Here is a 14,182-nt window from a genome sequence, read left to right as displayed (position 1 = left end):
CAAACACAATGAAAGCACAATGTTTCCTTTTTATCACCAACAATATCGTTGATTGAACACGTTTTATTTAAACTTCAAACTTATTTCAAATCTAAATCATTTTATTCTTAGTTAACAAGTCAAACGTGGACGATTCTTAGCTTATTCACTGTTTTCGTGTTCGATTATTTATTGCATACAAAATAATTTTGAAGAATGTGAATGCTCTTTTGTACGTTTCCATCGTTCCATAAAGGCTTTCGTCGAGGGTGATTGCAATCCAACCCTTCTCTTTGATAAGTTTTCTCTGCTTATTCAGCTTTTCGGCAAACATTTCAAAATTTTCTTTCATTGCACCGATATCTTGCGTGATTACACCGACTCTGGAATATTGAGAGAGAGAAAATGAATTAGTAAAAGCCCAAAAATGTTTGGATTTTCGAAGATATTCGACAATGATCGAATTTGGCATCCACATGTTAAAAATAAAGTACCATACATCAATTCATTTTTGTTGCAAATTAAATTTTGCCTCTCCGTACGCTCTTTCATGTCCAAAAAGTTGCCCGTTTCCGTATTGACTTTCAAAACTAGTGGAACTGTCAAGTCATCGCTGACGATAACATTATTTAAAACTTTGTTGGCACCAATGAATTTTTCCAAATCCAATGCCAGCCAAGACATATAGGGAGTAACATTCTTCTGTGTTTTTGGCTCAGCCACCTCGAGAGGTGTCCCAATCGAATAGGCTTTATGTACTTCGGCCAGTTTTTTGTTGTTTTTATGCCAATGTGTCAGCTGTGCTGAATTGAAAAAATTTTCAATGAACGCGGCATGTTGAATCCCTAGTTTATGCAAAGTCAACGCCAAATCGACTTGTTTGAAAAAGTTGCTCTCTTGAAGTTTTGCCCGTTTTATCGCTGGAACAACATTCGATTCCCAATTCGTTGGTTTGTAATTGGCTTTCTCACATGCCGTACAAAATATTCCATAATCGTCCACTTCCACGAAAACGTGCTTATTATTCCAATATGTCTTGTTAAAAGCGATCGACACGAAGTCAATCAATTGAGTGCTAGCGAAATTCTGAAAGATTTAAATAAAAATTGAATCTAAAGAAGTCAAATTTAATCGATTCATTGTTTGATACAAACCAATTCATTGTATGCATCTAAAACCGCAAAAGCAGATCTCATGTCTTTCTTTTCGATCGCAATCTGAGTACAACGTTGAAAAAATAGCGGATCATGGAAATGAGATAAGTCCGTATTTTCGGGCTTCTTAGTACACAAGAGTTTGAGGATCCCCTTTACACTTTCGATGTCTTGCTCGTTGCCGCACCAAATTCGATACATTTTCGTTAAAAGTTGCTTTGAATGTTCGTCAAGCTTTGGGAATCTGGCCAATGTTACAATTGTAAAAACAACATCGCTGTCTTGAAATTCTTGATCATCTTCCAACAACAACTGTTTCGATAGACTACTTGTATCGACATATTGCACCAACGACCGATTATTGCCCAAATATCGCATAATTCGCATCAGTTTCTTGTGGCTCAGATTTTCCACTAGTTCTTCGTTCACTTTCGCTACGAATGCAGCACGTGTAGCCTGACGAAATTCTTCGAATAATTTACTTATTTTCCATTCTCTGGCGTAGTATTTGCGCAGCGCAAAATCCACATCAATGATATCATCGACCGTTATGAAGGTAATGTGTCGCAATAAATCTTTTTTAACTAATATATCTTTTACAATAATTTCATTCAATTCGTCGAACATTGGAATTTGTGCCCGAGCAGTTTGCTTGAAAATGTGCAAAACTTGTGATACACTGAGTTTCAGTAGAATACATTCCGTGGCATCGATAAAAGTGTCAAAATTTGCATGCAGTAAAGCCTCATCGTTGATTGGGCCAGCACTCAATTTATCGTATGTCTCGATCAACATTTCTTCGGTAATGTCTTTTGAATCGGCTGGTAACGCTTTGATTATCTCCAATGACCTTCCTCTATCTCGTGCAGGCCTGACACATTTAGCTTTAAAATCAAATTTGTATTCCTTCGTTGGCGTCTTTTTTCTCCGCGGTTTACTATTGAATGTTTGATCTGTTGACGCAGCAGCTTTTCGCTCTACCCACACAGAAAAACAAGAGTGCATTTTTTTTAAATGCAACGCAATTAAAATATAAACAAAATCCATTGAATATTAGCAAATTTGCTTACCAACTATCTTATAGCAAAATGACCGTGAAATATGCTGGAGACATTGTTTTGGTCGGCTCGGAACTCGAGTAATTTGTGTAAAAATATGGAACATTTCTTTAAATTGGAAATTTTTGTTAATTTTCTTAGCCTTTCACAATCAAAACATTGATTGCATGACAATAAATGTCGACTCACTTATGAAAGACTGACACAAGTACGTAGACAGCTGATCTGAACTGTCATTGAGTGTCAATTTCCACGGCTGAAAGAAAATACTGCCAACCTTAGAAACGAATTGAACGATTGGTTCTTGATAAAAGAGAGGTTATCTATTTGAATCGTGTCTTTTCAATTCGTTGGATATTCAAGGAAGAAGTGGCTATAGATCTATGGTTTCAATGGGAAATAAAACAAACGACCATAATTTTATTGCTCATTTTCATTAAATTCAATGCCATTTATTCGAAATCTTGGTATTGTTGATGCTTTTGGGGAATAATAATAGCATATGCATAGCAATAATTGTAAAAATGTATGCGATTACGAATGGTTTGAACTGCTTATTGTTTGCTTCATTTTTTTTGTTTCAATCATTGAATTTTTTTTCTTGTTTTCTTTCACACAAAAAAAGTTCTAGCGATTTTTAGGTACAAATATTTAGTTGGAAATTCAGTGATTGCATAAAAAATTCAGTAGAAATATAGTACTTGAATCGAAGAATTAAATAAACAAACGAAAAGTGAAATAGTCTTCTGTTATTTTTCTTATTGTTGTTGTTGTTGGGAGATTTGCGATATTCTAATAACAAATAGATAGAGGAAAATGTGCAATATTTTTTTTGTTTTGTTTCATTTGTATTGAGCATAGTAAAAGATGTGAATTCGGAAATTCGTGGTGCGAGGTGTTTAGATGTCGTCAATGTCGAGATCGTCGTCTTCTTCATCGCCGGCAGCTGCTTTCTTAACGGCCGGAGCCGGTTTTTCGGCACGCAACGGTTCGACACGGGCACGGTCATTGTATTCGATTTCAAGATCCGAATCGTCCTCCTCTTCGGATGACTCTTCGTCAGCTTCACGCAACCATTGAATGAACGGTTTGGCTTTCTCGTGAATCTTCTCCGACATTTCCTTGGTGACATACTTCTTGCTAACCTTTTCCGACCATTCCAGAATAGATTTTTCTTCCAAAATGTCCGAATCGTAGAACAACTTGAAGATGCCGGCCACTTTATCCAATAGCTTGTCTGCATGCAATGAAATGATCTGCTCGATACCACTGCAAAGAGAAATTGAACATTTTTAAGTCATTTGGTTTCTAAGGGTTTTTCATGTTTCATTCAAGTTCTTCTTGCTCAACTTACCCCAAGAGATAGCGTTGTGCCTTTTGGTTGTCGTGTGTGAAACGCAGCAATAGATTGCGATGCTTCTTCACTTCCGTAATAATGTTAGCGCTGAAAACCAATTCGGCTAAAACCAATGGTGCCTTTTGTGTGATGTCCAAGCGTTCGGCTTCGGTGGCAATTTCCTTGTGCACTTGCACATTATCCAATTGATTGGCATCGCGTCGCTTCTTGACGAATTCGTAGAAAATGTCGATACGTTCTTTTTCGCTTTTCTCCGAATCGTCGGAGATGGTCATCGTCATAGCACCATCGGATAAATCATACATTCGGGCACGCACAGCCTCCTCAGACACATCCGTTGTCCAGGTGGTGTCGTCATCTTCTTCTTCGACAACACTCTTGCTATGGCTGAGCGTTTCCTCACCCGAATTGCTCACAACAGACGTATCACCATCAGCCATTGAATTGTTGGCATCACCATTTTCACCGGTCTTCTTCGAACGCTTGCTGCGCTTTCCTTCAGTCAACGACGAACCTTGCGTAGCCGGGTTAATATTCGGTGGATTCTTGATGATGAAAGTGTTGACCTGTTTGTAAAACCAACAAAAACGGATCGATTAGGATAGAGCTCTTCTTTGCAAACATACATAAAAATGAGTTTAACCCACACGAAATATGCACGTTGACTTCTTCATTCATGAATGATTTCATCAAAATATCAACTGAGTAGTTTGGAGCGAAAATTTAATAGAGAAAAGTTGCGCGGAAAAATGTCACTACAGTTTACTATACAGTATACTATATAGCTATCTCTTTTCCGCTCATTCATCATCGACATTTTTCCGCGCAACTTTTCTGTATTACATTTTCGCCCCAAACTACTCAACTCACCTTGTGGTGCACTTCCAATGGACCGTGAAAGCCGCAAGCCTTGCAGCTTTGGGAAATGGTGCCTTTCTTGGACTGTACCTTCAAGTCAGTTTCGGGATTGTCGCATTCGGGGCACAACACATACTTGCGGATGAAGCCATCCAGTAAATCTTGCAATTTTTCAGGGTCGTGCGAACCGTTGACAATGAAACGTTCATGCTGCATCAAGTAAGAAAAAAGAAATTAGTAAAAAATCTCTTCACATATGGACATTTAAAGCATACATCAGAATGGTTTGAAAAACATAATGATAGACAGATTTTATTTTACCTTGTAATCGAATTGAGTTTGAGCGCCCAATTCGCAGCCGAAGTACTTGGTTGGATAAGTGGCTGGACGTCCAATAGCCTTGGCCACTTCAGCCATATTGACGATGACCGTCTTGATGCCGTTACCTTTGCCCTCGACTTTGGCCGAAATGCGTGGCATTTTGTAACGATAAAAGAGATCGGTCACGTTGCGATTGACGTTAACACTACCCATTTTGATATCTTCAGTTTGTTAACTCAGTTATGGTGTTGATCTTTTCTTTCTCTTTCTCTCACTCTCCGGAACAAATCCTCTCGCTTCCTTACTCACTTGAGCGAATATCTTGAAATCGTTCATAAACTAGCCCAACAATAATGGAAAAAAAACGCGCGGAAATTTTTGACTGCAGATTGTGCATTCACTACTTTTACTTCACCATCAACACGCTACGCAAAATGACCGGATCAAATGCTTTTCATCAGCATGCAATGACGATTGACGTAAAAGGAGTGCGGTGGTGGTGGTTGGTGATTAGTGGTGCTGGTGCTGGTTGAAAGACAAATCGGAAAACGCCGTTGTAACTCGATGTGTGACAAAAATTTTCTGCAAAATTTTCAGTTTTCACGCGAACACACCCGGTGCACTTCGATCGATAAATTCATTTGTATTGAATAGTAGAAAACCCGTTTTACTTCACTATAAAACGATAACGACAATGATGCGGTCCTATGAAATTGGTTATAGTTTTACGTATATTCATGGGAAAGTACTGAATTAATCGGTTCAACGTGGTGGTGATGATGATTTTCACTTTAGACGACTCGTTCGCAGAACTTATTCTGTGTATTATGTGCGGGCGGACGCGTAAACGCTCCTTTTTTATTTCGGTTTATATTATCGAAGAAAATGCAAATTTTTATTGACTGAATATGATTTGAGTGCTGGCTCGTTCAGTATTCACCGACACTTTTGATCCAGCGAATGCTGCAGATTGAATATGGTTGATCAAAAACAGAGAGAAAAAAAATGTTGTATTAAAATAAGTTTAATGTAAATCGCTTTGGGTTATCGGTTACATACTAATGTTTCAATGCAAATGATTATGGTTTCGTGATACTTACGAGTGGTTTATGGATGTAAATCCTGTATTATATGGATTTGCGGTTTTTGCGGTGCACAAAACTGTTGCAGAGTGGTTCACTCGACGTATGTGGATTAATGGTGTGATTTTAACGAAAATTAAGCATTTGATTTTTACGACAAAAATAAAAATCGGGATTTTATAACATAAAAAAACTTATAAGCGACACGAAAAAATTAAATAACGTTTTTTTGTGCAGATTTTTTTTCTGATTTTTTTGTTTTTGATTTGTTGTGTTAAGGAACTAAATTAAAACGAAAATTTCTCGCGGTTCGCGTTCATATAGAACGACGATGACACTTTCTCACGTTTCTCTGAATGGCTGCAATTTTCGGTGTCTATTGCTGGAAAATTTTGAAGTCCTAACGAGCGACGAACAAGGAAAAAACACAACAAAAATGAAACGAAATATTAATGAATACATTTAGACGATTGCTTGAGATGGTTATAATGACGATTGCGATATACACCATACCTATGACTTGAATATTGCCTATGGGAAATCATGCACGATAAATCAACAGACTGGTCGTGTTGAATGGATGATGGAGGTACTCCTTTATATACTGATGCTTCTGTAAATATAACAACCATAACAAGTGGATTATTTTTATCTGCCTGGTACAAAGTTAGTCATTTAAATGATTTATTCAAACGGAATATTGTCGATTATTTCCCCGAGCTACAGATCTCATCATCGTTGGGCTTAACGAGTTCCATATTTAATAGCGGAAAAGAAATCATCAAAAGCCAAAGACTGCTTCGATAGCAACTAAAACAGTTAACCGTCGTCGCAATCTCATCGGGTGACTTATGATTTTTCTGCCAGGTGTAACGCTAATTATATCATTGAAAAGATAAATAATTTGCTGACTCCATGTGACGCTTAACAAACTTTACGGTTCACGAGACACCAAACAACTCTCTACCGTTTGAAAGCATATCGGATATCATCGAATTTATCACTGATTTTATCGTCGTACGAACGAACACACGGCTCACACGACACATTTTTTTTTCTTCTCCTTCTTATTCTTCTGCTGTACAGTATGACATAAAAATCAATCGAATGTGTACTCACATCACTCAACAGTATTCATAATGTCAACACGAAGTGGAAAATTATTCAATGCAAAGTTATTCAATCGATTTGAAAGATTGTTGTTTGCCGGAAACGATGGAGAAATGGGCGATTTTTCGTGTCAACAAATAACATTCAACAAAATAGGGACGAGCAAATGAACATGCACACTTGATAGAGATAACGCACGTAGAAACTCAGATAGGTCTTGTTGTTGTTTACGAAATCAATTTTGATTTTACTCGGTTGTTTAATGTTCCAATGGAAAATGGAACTCTTAATCGTCTCCTCCCAAAAATGGTTCTTGTGAAAGAAAAAAAAACTTCGGCGAAATATTCTCTGTAGTGTTAATGCTATGAAAATATTTTTGCAATATTTGCTGTTGTTATCAAAGTGAGAGAGACAAATAAAATTTGCTCCGTTGATGTGTTGTGTTTTAATTTACTTCGTCAAGATCAATTTAAATTTAATTCAACACTTGTGAACTTTTCCATGCACACACATATCTTTCGGCTGAAACGTATTTTAAGTGCTGAGAAATGGGCCCATATGCACAACTGATGTCAAATGTCTCACTACTGTCACTATGCCGTTGAGTTGGAAATATAGTTTTTGAACGTGTGTCTCCTTCGAAATTCTCTCATGACGTGGTATTTGAAAAAATTCTATCAATCAAAAAACTTTTCACCGAATTTAGTCGCAATATGAGCGCACCCGGTATGCCGCACCGTCGACTTGGATCGACTTGATAAACCACTTTATTTGCAACGCAAAGTAAACATGTGAATACGATAGTCTGTGGTCAAGTACTTCAAATTGAAAATTGATCGGTTCCAAAGCAAAATTTCGATTTTAATATTTCGTTTGAAAATGTCAAACTAACGCTAACTAATTGCATTTGCTTTCGTAGTGTGGCCTACACCATATCAAACTCGCACTGACATTTGATTGGCAATGAAGGAAGATAAAAATAAAAATTTATGCACCCGATATTTGTCACGGTATTATAGTAGAATTAGCACAACGTATTGAAAATACCGGTTGTTCGCTAGTTCGAGACACACGGTAGTGAACCGTATATTGGAACATGAATTGCGGAAAATGTGAATTTTCTCGAAAAATTCCGGTTGGAATGGAGTGATGTTACGGGCGCAGTGCGCACAATCGTCGACACAGAGTGAAACGTCATCAACAGAAAACACATTTGTAACACTCACGTAATTTATTCTTGTGTATGGGTTTTAAAGCCCGTTTTTTTCGCAATAGCAAATGATTTTAGCGGTTCCGTAAACAGAAGCTCATTCTTTTTTCCTCTTGACGAAGACCAATTTCCAAATGGATATGTGTACACTCGGAAATGCTTTCGATCCATTATGAAAATGATTTTTTTTCTCATATGATGAGCACTTTTATATGATTCAGAGGATACATACGACGAATCATTATCGCGGAAAAATTGAGCCGAAAAAAAGAACAAATAAAATTAAGCATCATTCTCGTGAAACTATGTGGATGGAATGTGTTTGGCGGCTGCATTGTGGCGAGAGAAAGCACAGCCCGTTTGTACAGTCTAATTTTGAAATTCAAGTGCCGAAAGTGATGTGTCAACTGTTTTACACGTTTCCATACTGTTTCGCTTTACTTTTTTTTTGTAAATTTTTGTTTCACTCTCTGGCAATGTTTGCACGTCGAAGAAATTTATTCCACAATTAAATCGATAAAATGAAATTTATTGGTGGCGAATGTCGACACTCGTACGAGTAAAAAAAACGTGGTGTATTGAGACAGTACACACAGTTTGAATAAAGTTGAAGACAGATTTCAGTTTGCTATAAAACTGACTGGCTCGCTCGTTATCACTGTCATGAATATTCACTTGACTTTTTTCCCAATCGGTGCCGCGTCATTCGGCCGCTATTTATTTGTCAGCGTTTCGCTTTTGCTGTTTACTTTTGATAATAAATATTTTTTTTTCGTCGATTTGAAATTCTGTGTACAATTCTCGCTCGATGCGTTTTCAACTTCATGGAATTGGAAATTTATGTGTTTGTTTGAATAAAGTTCTATTTGAATAGGACGAAAATGTGTTTATAAATTAGAGGGGAAAAAATATACCCGAACGAATTTCAGCGAAAGATTGATTCCGAATGATATTTGCTGAAGAGTCAGCAAATCCAGTTGTTTTATGTGACTCGATCGCGAATCGATTGATATCGAAATCAATTTAATTTTCAAAGTAAACACTCGAACGGCAGAAATCAAATGGAGAAACGAATGATTTGTTTTCCCTCCTTCTCCTCCTCCTCCTCCTCATCGTCATCAATTTTGTTGTGATTTTTTTTCGCTGATGACCTTTACGGCAGCTCTAAACGGTTATATTAAGCTCGAATTGTGATTTTATCCCATTTTTAGTTGGTCTTTTGTTTCTATTTTGTTCGCTCGGCCGATTGCAACATGTATATCGATGAGTTACAACATACATTTCCTCTCTCTCTCTCTCTGTGTGTGTATGGTCACATAGAGCAGAGTGATTGTCGTGTGGCGAATGCAATTGCCACTGAAAAATCAAGTGACGTTGAATCACGAAAAATGTGAGTGTGTGTGTGCAAAATCAGAAGCAAGTAATAAGAAACATTTACACAGTCACTCGAAAAAAAAGAAACAAAAACAAAGAACGAACCATTAAAAGGGACCCGCGCGAACAACACAACTCGTAAAAATAATACATACAACACACAATCCACGAAATGCATGCGAATAACAATAAGGCAACGCTAGAAAGAAAGAGAGCAGGCGACGTGACTCTCTGACGATGGATTTTTTTTTGCTTCATTTTTCGCCGCACGATGAGATAATACACGTTTTTACGTTCACACACAGTGAATAAACGAAAAAAACGAGCGAACGTACTGAAGCCATAACCAGTTTTCAACTTGTGTTGGCATATATTTTTCTCGTTTTTTTTTCGATTCGTCGTGCAAACTTTTGTTTTGTCTATCTCTCTGCGAATGCAAATGCAAACGAAATTTCATCAAAAAAGACACAGACAAAAAAATCCGAACATTTTATCGAACAATAAAAAGTCGCCTGCGGTAGCGACCGTCGTTCAAATTCAATTTTCAACGAGATTTTCGAGATAAACATTTCAGTTTCGTCCAGATGAAATGCGGCTCAAATTTGATTCTAGTCCAATTCGGTTGAACCTTTGAGTATCACTTTACGGTTTCCTCTATCGCTTGTTTCGACGAAATTCGAAACGCGAATGTGGTGGTGTGCTGGGTTTATTTGAACAATGGCAAAATCGTAAATATTGATAGAAAGAAAGCAAGCGACAAAGTAACAATATTCACAATTATCAGTATTCAAAACGTGCACCGACATAGATAGATAGATATTGAGCATGTATATTTCGAGTAAACGGAACTCATGTTTGGGCACATGAAATGATGAAGAGATTCAACCGATGTTGGTTTGATGATAACATGAGCCCCACAAAAAATAATCATGGTGACATTCGCATCGGAATGAGTGAAATGTGGCGGTTTAATACTTCGACAGAGAGAAATTAGAGTATTAAATAAGTTAGCAGTAGCAGCAGAAGTCACAAATAATTGCTGCGTGTCACATATGTTCAATCGTCCATCTGACCGACGTTGATGATATAATCGATAGGACTGAATTGGAGCAGAAGAAGAAATTCAGCGAATGGTATCCATTTTCAATGGTGGATATTGATGTAAAATTCATGAAAACCAACCGAACCGCACAACACAACTACGATTGACTCGGCCATCAGCTCAAACCATCAGGCAGAGCCATGTGCGATCGATTGAATGTGATGTGATAATAAAACATAATTAGAATTGATGGAGTAGAGCGAATGCCGCCTTTCTTACTCACCATTCAAATGTCATAATTAATTGGCATCGACACACTAGAATCGAATCGACACGCGGAACAAAATTCTCTCTACAGTGTAGAGAGTCTACAGTCTACACTCAATTCAAACTCAACTGTTCGCTTATCTCGGTTTCGGTGTCTAAAGATTCCATGCAAAAATGGAACGATTACAGTAAAACAAAAGAAAACATATCATACGCTGTATAAACATAACCCCTTTCTTATTCAAACACACACACACACACACAATATGCATGATCATACAGCATTGTCTTGGCTCAATTGTGCACATTCAATAGCGATTCATTTTGATTTTATTATGATTTATTGCCCGAGGCATATCAATTTGCTAATCAAAATATATAAATCAGAGGCATACACTTACCTTTAATGCTTTCAAAAGTCATATAAAACGGGGTATTGCCAATCTCGGCGGTCAGCAAAGCAAATAAATAAAATCAAAAAGAACTCGGCTCACTTGACGGCTCACTGAACGAAAATTCAATTGCTCTCTCTGTGTCGTTGCTGAAATGAATACGAAAATAATGAACACAATTGAGAACGAAAGAGTTTTGAACAAAAAAAAAGAAAACGTTGAATAAGATTAGAACGGTATTTTGAGGAAGAGTCAAACGAAGACGTTGCACCAAATCCAAATGCATTCAAACGGGCAATGTGCAATTTTATGCATCAATGGGTCGCGCCACGCACTGCCTCGAATCGATGTGAAAGCGGGCGCTCGCACACACAAACGTACGTATGAAACGGACCAAAGCAGTGCGAAGCTCGTGAAAATGAGTTTAAATAAAGTTAACATCGACATTCATTGGGCAATTAACGGGGCCGAATATCTCGCGTCGAGGCTAATTTTAACAGATATATTCCAAATCGGTCTGTCGGATGGGAAGATAAAGGGATAGAGAAAAAAATTGGCCTCCTTTTTACTCTGATGGTTATTGGGCATTAATTTCAGCGAGACAGTTTGAACCGACTTGATTCGTGTGGTTTATATCAATTAAAAAAAAGGTATCAAAATGTGGAATGTACACATGAGGTATGCCACGGTGGCGAGCGAGACGAAAAGTTCACGTGAATGAAAAAAAAACAACAACGCTGGCAGCAGAAAAGAAGAAAAACGAACAGGGAAAATGCGAGTTGTGCAAAATTCTGCACCGTACACTTCTGCGACTTCAGCCACTGCGTCTAAACGTAGATTTTATATATATATATATATTGTTCATTGCTAATGCTCTTATTATGCGGATAGAATGAAAGAAAAAATAACCACACTCTATGGCAATCGTAGTAATTGCAACAACAATGAAATTGGTTTTTTTTAACAATTGAAAAGTGTCCGAGAGAATAGAGTGAGAGCGCGCACAAACACACACGATCCAACCGATTGAACGAAACGGCAACAATCGCGAAGCAAATAGAATGAGAAGCGAAGAGAGAGAGAAAAAAAAATATATTCCATACAGATATATAACACACACGACGAGAAATGCGAAAAACCGAAAATGACATAGAGACAAAAGAGAAATGATTCGATATGGGCCTTTTTTTCAGGCGAAAACACGCGAGATTCACGCAATGACAGTCGTCATTTTGCCAACAATTATTCACTCGATTCTAATTAATACCAACAACACTATGCATAATCAATCGATTGCCGTGCAAAAGTCGATAAAAAATCGATCGATTCAATCGGAATGCAAATGCATTTTTGTACAGAGATATAGTAAGTGCGAACAAATAAAGTGCGAACAAATAAAGTGCGTTTTATACGAACCACACTACTGCAAATGACAACTTGAACTGAATGAAAAAAAAATTGATGTATATTCCTTCTTATGGTCGCATTGATGTACGATGTTCACACGCATTCGGAGCAATATTGATGCGATGGCAACGACATCTGTTGAGACGATTTTCAGTTTGAGGCGCTTTCATCGGTCAGATTCGATTTAAATTGAAAATGAACTTATTGTTGTTTCATTTTGTGTGGTTTTGTACATAGAGAGAGAAAATATTTTATCCAAATAATCAAAATGGTATAAATCTGATAAAAATTCTATTTCTAAATACAAAAAGCTTTTGTAAAACATGATAAACTCAGAGATGACTTTACCATTTTGGTCAAAAAAAACTTTGTATCGATATTTTGTGTAACATAACAAAAAACAGTTTTTGGAAAACCACATTTATGGGGAATCCAAACATCAATTGTCGGAATGTTGGTGAATGTGCATCTCTTATTTTTTCCTGTATAAAGGCAAGCACTCCATCCATTACTAAAAATCGAAAAAGCAGCGCTGAATTTTGTAACGTTTACAGAACATCAGCCCTAATACCATTACAGACAACGGTTTGGCGGATTTAAAAATCATTTGAATCGGATAGGTAACATATCTTAACGCCATATAACCACTGACCATCGCTATTGAACCCGTCATTCCTGCACTTGCATAGCAAAACCACCGTGTTGTATCCTTTCTTTTCTCCGAATTCGTTAAATTTAAAGCTAAAGTAAGGTGATAAAAAGTTGAAGGAAAATCAGTGAGCTTTAACGTTCATAAACATTTTCCGTCTAGATGGAATTGTGAAAGAATGGATCGTTTGAAAATGAATCGTTTTTACTACACCGTTACATACATTGTACAATAATTAAGCCACAAAAACACTTGACCAGCACCAATGTCATGGCGTACGTAAATCGTTCACCGTGTTTACAATTGTCACTGGTATCACTGCCTTAGCAACCTCTCATAATCATTTCTTGGAGTATTCCAACGGCAAAAAATGAACAAAATATGCCCAGGGCGATGATAATGAAGGTGATTCGACTATTTGAGCTGTAGCATTTTTTCAATGCATTCCCAATAACATTTTCACTTGAACTTGGGTCCCTATAATTGGACATGTTTGCAGTACTAAGTCGATGTTTACAGTAGCGTGTCTCAATTTAATCTGACTAATTCGAACAATTTGTAGATTTTAGTTTTTTAAATCGATATTTATAAGCAGTCTATTTTGGTCATCAAACAAGTAATACCGCAATTATATCAGTCGCTTTCAATACCAGAAATGGGTCCGGAAAACCATGGCAAAACCGGCCTGATTCTGGAGAACCAGAGGAAATACAATGATGAGTTTTTGAAATTAAAGTACGTTAACATCAATGGGAATCATCAATCAAATGAAAATAACAAACTAAATCTAGATTCTAGTAATTGGATAAGTAATTCCATAACAATGATCCGATAAATCGCGGTTTGAAAGATGTCGAATTATCACTACCAAAATAGCGCTCATTTCTGGTTGTGGAACACACTATGTCACCAGTTGTGAGAC

General features: G+C 37.2%; 2 protein-coding genes across 20 annotated transcripts; both read right to left on the bottom strand.

Moving 5' to 3' along the window:
• Window positions 1-22: 22 nt before the first annotated feature.
• On the bottom strand, window positions 23-2,424 carry LOC129574678 (uncharacterized). Of its 2 annotated transcripts, none has more exons than XM_055457017.1 (4): window positions 2,204-2,424; window positions 1,134-2,110; window positions 479-1,065; window positions 23-362 (listed from the first exon to the last, which is right to left on the bottom strand). In XM_055457017.1, exons 1-4 carry the CDS (start codon window positions 2,295-2,297, stop codon window positions 146-148), a joined length of 1,875 nt encoding a protein of 624 aa, XP_055312992.1. In that variant the 5' UTR covers window positions 2,298-2,424; the 3' UTR covers window positions 23-145. The 2 variants fall into 2 exon arrangements, with proteins under 2 accessions (XP_055312992.1, XP_055313003.1); XM_055457028.1 differs by having other exon boundaries at window positions 474-1,065; window positions 2,204-2,419.
• Window positions 2,425-2,609: 185 nt separating this feature from the next.
• On the bottom strand, window positions 2,610-12,714 carry LOC129574614 (eukaryotic translation initiation factor 5). Of its 18 annotated transcripts, none has more exons than XM_055456855.1 (8): window positions 12,621-12,714; window positions 11,214-11,353; window positions 6,323-6,422; window positions 5,828-6,209; window positions 4,728-5,690; window positions 4,419-4,616; window positions 3,546-4,114; window positions 2,610-3,460 (listed from the first exon to the last, which is right to left on the bottom strand). In XM_055456855.1, exons 5-8 carry the CDS (start codon window positions 4,938-4,940, stop codon window positions 3,091-3,093), a joined length of 1,350 nt encoding a protein of 449 aa, XP_055312830.1. In that variant the 5' UTR covers window positions 4,941-5,690; window positions 5,828-6,209; window positions 6,323-6,422; window positions 11,214-11,353; window positions 12,621-12,714; the 3' UTR covers window positions 2,610-3,090. The 18 variants fall into 18 exon arrangements, with proteins under 18 accessions (XP_055312830.1, XP_055312848.1, XP_055312897.1 ...); XM_055456873.1 differs by having other exon boundaries at window positions 12,472-12,647; XM_055456922.1 differs by having other exon boundaries at window positions 11,970-12,643.
• Between the last annotated feature and the right edge of the window lie 1,468 nt (window positions 12,715-14,182).

Source organism: Sitodiplosis mosellana, unplaced genomic scaffold (genome assembly GCF_009176505.1).
Source record: "Sitodiplosis mosellana isolate CC-2019 unplaced genomic scaffold, AAFC_SMos_1.0 Smas_scaffold_1, whole genome shotgun sequence".
Classification (NCBI taxonomy): domain Eukaryota; kingdom Metazoa; phylum Arthropoda; class Insecta; order Diptera; family Cecidomyiidae; genus Sitodiplosis; species Sitodiplosis mosellana.
This window is presented reverse-complemented; position numbering and strand designations above follow the sequence as displayed.

Coding starts and splice junctions, on each gene's coding strand:
- LOC129574678 (XM_055457017.1), bottom strand. CDS start 2,297: ATGTTCCATATTTTTACACAAATTACTCGAGTTCCGAGCCGACCAAAA. Junction 2,111..2,203: donor ATTTTGCTATAAGATAGTTG/GTAAGCAAATTT, acceptor CTGTGTGGGTAG/AGCGAAAAGCTGCTGCGTCA. Junction 1,066..1,133: donor TAGATGCATACAATGAATTG/GTTTGTATCAAA, acceptor TAAATCTTTCAG/AATTTCGCTAGCACTCAATT.
- LOC129574614 (XM_055456855.1), bottom strand. CDS start 4,940: ATGGGTAGTGTTAACGTCAATCGCAACGTGACCGATCTCTTTTATCGT. Junction 4,115..4,418: donor CATTGGAAGTGCACCACAAG/GTGAGTTGAGTA, acceptor TTTTACAAACAG/GTCAACACTTTCATCATCAA. Junction 3,461..3,545: donor GCACAACGCTATCTCTTGGG/GTAAGTTGAGCA, acceptor TTCTCTTTGCAG/TGGTATCGAGCAGATCATTT.